We start from the raw sequence: 8,224 nt of genomic DNA on the forward strand, positions 1-8,224 counted from the left end.
GCTCTGCTCCCCAGGAACAAGCGCCAGGAGCAGAGGAAATGGCCTCAAGTTGCGCCAGGGGAGGTTGAGGTTGGATCTGGGAACAGTTTCTTCCCCAAAGGGCTGTGGGGCATTGAACAGGCTGCCCAGGGCAGTGCTGGAGTCACCATCCTGGAGGGCTGGACAGACGGACAGGAGGTTCTCAGGACAGGGGGCAGGGACAGGGTGTGTTATGGTTGGACTCCATGATCTTGAGGGTCTTTTCCAACCAAAATGGGTCTGTGATCTCTCACTGTGTGTCTGAGATGTGGCCGGGCTGAGGCTGCCCCAGGGAGGGAGGACCTGTCACCTTTCAACCCAGGGTGACACTGGGCTGAAGGGAGCGGGTTTGCTGCCTGGGGACGAGGCAGCTGGAGCCGAGTGGGGCCGTGGGGAGGAGGGTGTGGGGAGGCAGCAGTGCGGTGCATCCGCTCTGGTGCTGACATCTCCTCCTGCCCCAGATCACACGGATGGAGTACGTCCACACCAAAAGCCTGATCTACAGAGATGTCAAGCCAGAGAACTTTCTGGTGGGGCGGCCAGGCAGCAAGCGGCAGCACACCATCCACATCATCGATTTTGGCCTGGCCAAAGAGTATATTGACCCCGAGACCAAAAAACACATCCCCTACCGAGAGCACAAGAGCCTGACGGGGACAGCGCGCTACATGAGCATCAACACCCACCTCGGAAAAGGTGTGCGCAGCCGGCCCCGCCTCAGCCGAAAGGGCCCGGGACGGGGACTGTGGGGTGCGAGTCCCCCCGCCAGGGGTGCGACCGGGGACAAACTGCCCTCTGCTCCCCACCCTGGGATGCTGGCAGGAAAACTGGGTCTGGCGGGGACAGGGCAGGTGGCTCTAGTGGAAACATAACCGGTCTCTTCTTTTTCTCCGCGCAGAACAAAGCCGCAGGGACGACCTGGAAGCGTTAGGGCACATGTTCATGTATTTCCTCCGGGGGAGCTTGCCTTGGCAAGGCCTCAAGGTAAGTGCCAGCGCCCACGGTCCGTGGGCTCGGCTGCGCCGTGGGCTGGCTCTGCTCCGCTGTGGGCAGCATCAGGGGGTTTGGGAGGGGGAGGCTTTGCTCCCCGGGGTGTTGGCACCTACCAGGTGCAGGGGCTGTTGCTCTGAGCTCCGTGCCAGGTCCTTGCTGTGCTGAGGGGCCTGTCGTGTCCGTCTCGCTGTGTCCCCCCGCTTTGCGGGTGACCCAGGTGCTCTCGCGGTGCCTGTCCCTGGCGTTTGTCCTCCAGACCTGCCCTGGGTGAGGGGGTTCCCTGGGAATGAGCTCTCACTGTCACCTGGGAAAGGGGGACCAAGAAATCTTTTGTGGTCTGCTGGGCCCCCAGTGCCCCCGCTCCCCAGGGACACGCCTGTCCCCGGTGCTCACCTGCTCCTTGTCTCTGCCAGGCTGACACACTAAAGGAGAGGTACCAGAAGATCGGCGACACCAAAAGAGCCACTCCGGTGGAGGTGCTCTGTGAGAACTTCCCAGGTGAGGACACTCTGCGTGGCTCGTCCCTGTCCCCAGCTTGTCCCCGGAGCCCGCTGGCCCGGCACCTTGTCCCCCTGCCCCAGCGGAGCCCACTCTGTCCCCGCAGAGGAGATGGCCACCTACCTGCGCTACGTGCGGCGGCTGGATTTCTTCGAGAAGCCGGACTATGATTACCTGCGGAAGCTCTTCACAGACTTGTTCGAGAGGAACGGTTACGTGTTCGACTACGAATACGACTGGGCAGGAAAACCGCTGGTGAGTGACAAGGGGACCGGCGGGGGGTGCTGGGCAGCGTGGGGGACGGTGCAGGTCACCAGTTGTCCCTGCCCCAGAGACCGGTTCCACCAGTGCTCAGCAGACCCAGCAGCTGCTCCGCGCTGGGGCTGTTGCAGGGATTTGAGGCTCCTGGAGCTGCGGGGAGCCCAGCCCAGTTGTCCCCCCACTTTCTGCCGTGGGGCTCACACACCCAGCCTGGGGCTGCTGGGGTGCGGGCAGGGGCCCCAGTTCCAGGGTGTTTCGCGTGTTTGGCCAGAGGTCGGATGGGGAGGCGCGGGGTGGCGGGAGGGCTGCGGTGCTGACCTTGTCCTTGTCGTGTCCCCAGCCCACCCCCATCGGCACGATGCACAGCGAGGTGCAGGTGCAGCCCCCGAACAGAGACAAAGCACAGCCACACACCAAACACCAGGTGAGCAGCGATGCCAGGGCGCGGGGCTCCTGCTCCGCAGGCTCAGCGAGCCCAGCGGGGCCTCTGCGTGGGGACGGGGACTGGGGTGTCCCTTCTGACCGCGGTGCTGTCTGTGGGAGGGGCTGTGGCCGTGGCTGGCGGGGGGACCCGGGCAGCGTCCCCAGGGCCAGCTGGCCCGGCAGCAGCGGGGGAAGCGGCGCGGGAGGCCGCGTCACCGCGGGGAAGCGCCAGGCAAACTGCTGGGGGGTGTGGGCACAGCACAGGCTGAGCCGCTTTGTGCTGGGGACAATGTCCCCACAGGGGTAACTTGCTGCTCTGTTCGTGGTGCCATTGCCGTCAGTGAGACGGGGACACAGGACAAGGGAGGGGCTGCCTGGGCCTCGGGGGGCTGCGTGGGGCCGCTTTGGCAGCACGTGGCCCCGTGCTGGTGGGGCTGGCTGTGCCATGGGAGCTGTCGGGCACCTGGGGCTGAGCTGCGAGCAGCCGGGACAGGACGCGGGCAGAGCTGGGCAGGCAGCGCCCGCCTGCGTCACCGTGGGAAGGCGGCCAGGCTGCCCCTTCGCTGCCGTGGCCTGTGCTGCCCTGGGGCAGAAGATGTGGTGCTGGGCCTGCTGCTGTGGAGAGCAAACCCGGCCTTGCTCAGCGGGGCCGCGCTGCTGCACGGAGCCCCGGACTCCGCTCTGAGACCCTGCAGGGCTGGGGCAGCTCGGGGCCCTCAGTGCAGGACACACGTGGGCGTCCGCACTCAGTGTCTGAGCAGGAAAAGCAAAGTACAAACTCCACCGCACTGGAGCAGGTTCCAGCCGGGGCGCAGGGGTGACCCCGCAGCCGTTGGGGCTGTGCCGTGCTCACCGCGGCGAGTTTGGCAGCGCGGTGCTCTCTGCCGCGGGGCAGCTGGCAGCCCGGCGCCCTCGGCGCCCTCGCCATCACCCCAGAGATCCGCGTTGGCCTCGGAACGTTGCGCTCGCGGGAGCGGCCGGTGGTGCCAGCTCGGCCCGGCAGCATCTCCCGGTGCAGCCAGCGCTCTGGCACCCCCGCTGCGGAGCGCAGCTCCCGCGGCTGCCGCGCCGGCTGTGGGGGCGCGCGTGGCCGTGCGGGGAGGAACAGACCCGCAGCGTCACCGCGGGGGCTGCACCGGGAGCCGTCGGGACGGTGCCGCGCGAGTGCCCTCCGCAATCCCAGACTCGAGCTGCTCCGGTCACGGTTTTGCTTTTGCATGTCTTATTTTCTCGACTCCCTTTGCCACTCTTCTCCCTGCCCCTTCCCTCCACCTCTCCCTTCTCCTCCCCATTCTTCCTCTTTTGTTTCTTTTCGTTCTGTTCCTCCTGCCTGTCGCGAGCAGCCGCCCGAGGGGACGGAGCTGTGGGATGCTCAGGCCGGCGGGCAGCCCGCCGAGGAGCCCGTGGGAGCTCACCCGGCGGCCGGCCGGCTCGGGGGGTCCGTGCAGGTACACGCAACCACGCGCCGAGGGCGGGGGCCGGGGGGGCAGAGCCAGCAGCGCGGCGCAGGCTGGCGCGTGTGCCGGGGCCAGCCCCGCTCCCTGCCCTGCTCACGCACGCGGCCCCGGGGCTGCGCTGCCCCGGCCCCGTGGCGCGGGTGACACGGTTTGCAGACTCGGCTGGCGCTGCTTCCCGGGGCTGCCGGGCTCCTCCGCGCTCAGAGGGCGGTTAGAGACGGACGAAGCGCCGGCTCTGGGAAACCAGGCTCTGCTTGTCCCAGCAATGCTGGACAATGTGGCCGTGTCCCACGTGGGGACGTCCCCATGCCTCCTTGACCGGAGCGACGGCCTCGAGCCCGGCTTCTCCCTGTCCCGGGCAGCCCTGGGCCTCGTCTCCCGCCCCGGCCCCGTGCCCGCGCTGCCGGCCGTGCGCTCGCAGCCTGTGCCCCGCGCCGCGGGGACGCCGGGGCAGCCGTGGGGCCCCCGGCCGGCCCGTCCCTGCTCCCGTCCCTGCTCCCCGTCCCTGCTCCCCGTCCCTGCTCCCGTCCCTGCTCCCCGTCCCTGCTCCCCGTCCCTGCTCCCCGTCCCTGCTCCCCGTCCCTGCTCCCCGTCCCCGCTCCCCGTCCCCGCTCCCCGTCCCCGCTCCCTGTCCCTCCTCCCGTCCCCGCCGCTGCTGCTCGCTCCTGCTGCTCCGTGGTGACCCTCGGCTGGCGCTCAGTCCCCGGCAGGGCCCGGCTCCCGCGGCAGGGCTGCGGCAGAGCGAGGGCCCAGCTCGTGCTTCGCTCCGCTCCCCCATCACGTCCCCTCCGTGTCCTGGTGGCTGCTCCCGCTCGCTCTGCAAACCGACCCCGTCCTCCGCCTGTGCCCGGCACTGCGGGGGTGCTGGTGACGCACAGGGGTCTCGGGCTTGTTTTGGGGGGGCTGTAGCTTGATGTAGCCCGGGCAGGCTCTGTGGCTGTTGGCTCCTCCGCGCGTCCTGGTCGGGCTGAGCCTCCTCGCCGGGGCCGAGCAGCTTGGTGACGCTGTGGCCGCGCTACCCTGGGAGCTCGTGTTGGCCGGGGGCAGTGGGCGCAGGACGGGGGTTTCAGACAAGTCCCAGTCGCCGGTGCCGGTGTCCGGTGTCCTTGGTTTGGTGACTGGGATTCGCTCCCGGCGCTGCACGCGCCTCGCTGCCCCGGCCAGGGGGGCAGGGACTGAGCCCAGCGGGGCCGATGCTGTTGGGGACCCAGAGCTGTGTCCGTCGCTCGGCCGCGGCACCATCTCCATGGAGCCAGCGGCTCGCAGGGCCGTGTCTCCAGGAGCGCTGGAGCTGGCTGCCCCCAGCCCATCCCCAGCGGGTGTGCCGGGGTCCCCGGGCCAAGATCCCCCAAGACACCCAGGGGATCCAACCTCCGTGTGACGGGGCTCCTTGGGAGTGCTCAGCACCGAGCCCCAGGGCACCATCCTGCTGCCCTGTGTGGAGACCTCGTACAGGGCCAGGGGTCCGTGCCCTGGGGCTGCACCTCCGGGATGCAGCTGCCGTGGGGTGGGGAACAAGGACGAGGTCCGGCCTGTGCCCCGGGCTGCCCCACGCTGACGCTCGTCCCTCCCCAGGTGATGAGCTCCACCAACGGCGAGCTGAACACGGACGACCCGACGGCAGGACATTCGAACGCCCCCATCACAGCCCCCACCGAGGTGGAGGTGACAGACGATACAAAGTAAGGACACGGCCCCCCCGTCCCCCTCTCACCAGGGCCGGGGTGGACACGGGTTTGGGTGACGCCTTGGCCAGGAACAGCCCAGAGAGAGCAGCTGCTGTTCTGCCCCGGCGGGGCCACCAACACCCCGGCCCCTTCCCGGGACCCACGGGCTGTCCCTGCAGGGCCACCAACACCCCGGCCCCTTCCCCCTTGCTCTGCCCGGCCCTGGGGCTCACACGTCCCCCCAAATCCAGCGCAGAGGGGCGTGCGCAGATCCGGGGCTGTTTCTGCTCTGGAGCCCTGGCTGTGCCTGGCGCCGCGTGCCGTGCCCGGTGTCACTCTGCCCGGTGTCACCCTGCTCCGTGCCACTTGCCGTGGCCACCGCGGCGCTCCCGGTCCAGCCCCTGCCGCGCACCGCGGCACCTCCCGCAGCAGCTCTGTCCTGGGGCTCACCAGGGGGTTTGTGACCCCCCCACCGGCTCTACGCTGACCGTGGGGTGGCTGAGCCCGTCCTGGGCACTGACAGTGTCCCCTCTGTCCCCAGGTGCTGCTGTTTCTTCAAGAGAAGGAAGAGGAAAACCACCAAGCGTCGCAAGTGAGCCGCGGCCGGGTGGAGCGGCCGTGGCTCCTCTCCCTCCGGCCGGGCTGGACCGTGACCGCGGAGCCGCCGGCCCCTCGGTTTGGCCGGGGCCGGGGGGGCCGAGCCGGACGGCCGCCCCCGGCGCCCCAGGCGCAGGCGGGGAGCGGGGCCTCCCCACGCTGCTTGTCCTTCCCTCGCCGCCCCCCCGGCGGGGCCGTTCACGCGAACCGAGCCCGACTTCACAAGTCCTGCGTCCGTCAAAAAGAACAGAAAAAGACCCCGAACCAAGTCCCCAGCGCCACTCGGCTCCGAGTCCGACGGCTGCACGCGGGGATCAGCTCCACAGCCTCGGCGCCGCCGCTGCCGAAGGAGCGGAAACAGATTCACAAAGAGCAGTGGGCTGAGGAGGAATTTATTTTTCTGTTGCTTCTTTGTCTCTAAGTTAATTTAAAGTGAGTCTGGGTGCAGCGAGCCGAGTCCTCCGTCCTTGACCGCCATCTGTCACCGAGGCTGCTCTGCCTGTGGGCCCCGCCCCACGGGGTGTGTCCCCCCCCTCATTAACACCTTTGGCTGCCCCACGGGGTGTGTCCCCACCTGTTAACACCTTTGGCTGCCCCATTGGGTGTGTCCCCACCCCCCCCACCCCCTCGTTAACACCTTCGGTCTCCGGTGAGAAGTGCTGGGGGGCTTGGGAGGAAACAGCAGCAACCCCCCCCATGTTTACAGTCATTTGATGATGCACTTTTGCAATATGGCGATGTTGGGCCTGGCCAGGAACAGGTGGGTGACGCTGGGGGACACGGGCACGGGCTGCGCGGGGGCAAAGCCGCTGGGGTGTGGCGGGGCAGCGCGTTTCGGTGCCTGCGGCCGCAGGGCAGCGGAGTTTGGCCGCTCTGGTTTCACAGACCGTTTGCCGCGGGGCCGAGTCCCCCCGAGGCTGCAGGGGGACGGGGCTGGGGGGGCAGGTGAGGGGACATGGCGAAGGGCATCGGGACAGGAGCGGCCATGGCGGCACCGTCCGGCACCGCTGGGCTGGGGAACTGGATGTGATTTACACACAAACACCCAGACACACGGACACACAGATACAGACACACAGACACCCCCCGCCCCGTTCCTCACCCCCGGGCACTGCAGCTTTCCCACCACTGAGCCCCTGCGCTGGGGTGTGTATTGATCACGACACATCTGGGGAGGGGAGGGGGCACACTTATCTTTACCAAAACCATGTTGTTCTGCCCCAAGAGAGGGGCTGAGGCTCGGGGGGGCGGGGGGCGAAAATGGGACCATCTGTGGCTGCTTTGAACCATTTGTGCAAAGCGACCGTCTCGGGGGCGGCCCCGGATCACGGGAGGGGCTGCGCCGGCTGGGGCGTCCGGGGGTGTCCACGCGCCTCCTCCTGAGCGCGGGATCCCCCCCCGCTCCGGCTGGGGCAGCCGCTGTGGCGCTGAGGTGGAACATCTGCCCGCGGTTCCCCAATGAGACAAACCGATTCCTTTTCAAATCGCCTTAAACGTGTCCCGGACTCGGCCCCGCGCATCGGCCCGACCCGTGTCCGTCTGTCCCGCCGACCGTCCTTCCAACGAGGAGTCCAAACACTGCGACTGTACATGAGGGTGTTTGTTCCATTGTGAGTTTAGTTACCGCTTTCAAAACAAAGTGTACAGAAATGGCATTTAAATTTCTCTGATGCTTCCTGGAAGCCATAGAATTTAGGGGCTCTTTTTTTTTTTAATAAAAAACAATTTAAAAAAATAAAATTAAAAAAAAATATGAACTGTTGAAAGCCCTCCCGGTGGCTCAGCGCCTGCGCACGTGGGGGCGACGCCGCCGCTGTTCTCACCCTTCCGAGACCCGGCTCCCCGGCCCTTCCTGCTGCAAACTGCTCGGAGCTAAAAATAGGGCCCCTCAGTTCTTCCTCGTGGTGCAGGAGCGGCCACGGAGCAGCGAGGTCGGCGGCTCCGGCTCCAGCCTGATCGCCCGGGGATCCGGGAGGGGTTTCCTGTAAGAAGCCGATGAGCAGGACTGGGGGCGCAGGGTGTTCTGGACGGGGTTCGCGCTCCCGGCCGGCGGGTTCTGGGGACACGGGGCAGGGCCGGGGCAGCGGAACGGTTGGGCTCGATGAGCTCGAGGGTCTTTTCCAACCAAAACGATTCCGCGATCCAGCCCCCGCACGTCCTTGTGCCCCCGCGAGGGCGGCGCTGACGGGTACGAGGGGCAAGAGCAGAGGGACAAGGCTGAGGATCAGAAACCGCCAGTCCCGGTTAAATTCAGTCACAAAACGAAGGGCTAAATCCAGCACACACAAGGTAACACCCATTCCACCCCCT

The 8,224-nt window shown here is 67.5% G+C and overlaps 1 protein-coding gene across 2 annotated transcripts in view; it reads left to right on the forward strand.

Moving 5' to 3' along the window:
* The window catches only part of CSNK1G2 (casein kinase 1 gamma 2), a 29,861-nt gene extending 23,496 nt beyond the window's left edge, over positions 1-6,365 (forward strand). For both annotated transcript variants that reach the window (XM_082072093.1, XM_082072094.1), the window contains exons 6-12: positions 480-714; positions 917-1,002; positions 1,425-1,509; positions 1,616-1,764; positions 2,111-2,194; positions 5,226-5,332; positions 5,859-6,365. In XM_082072093.1, the coding sequence (XP_081928219.1) occupies positions 480-714; positions 917-1,002; positions 1,425-1,509; positions 1,616-1,764; positions 2,111-2,194; positions 5,226-5,332; positions 5,859-5,913 (801 nt within the window). In that variant the 3' untranslated portion in view covers positions 5,914-6,365. The remainder of the gene's footprint in view (positions 1-479; positions 715-916; positions 1,003-1,424; positions 1,510-1,615; positions 1,765-2,110; positions 2,195-5,225; positions 5,333-5,858) is intronic.
* Positions 6,366-8,224: the final 1,859 nt, after the last annotated feature.

The sequence above is a fragment of the Streptopelia decaocto genome (genome assembly GCF_964273445.1).
Source record: "Streptopelia decaocto genome assembly, chromosome: 24".
Lineage (NCBI taxonomy): Eukaryota > Metazoa > Chordata > Aves > Columbiformes > Columbidae > Streptopelia > Streptopelia decaocto.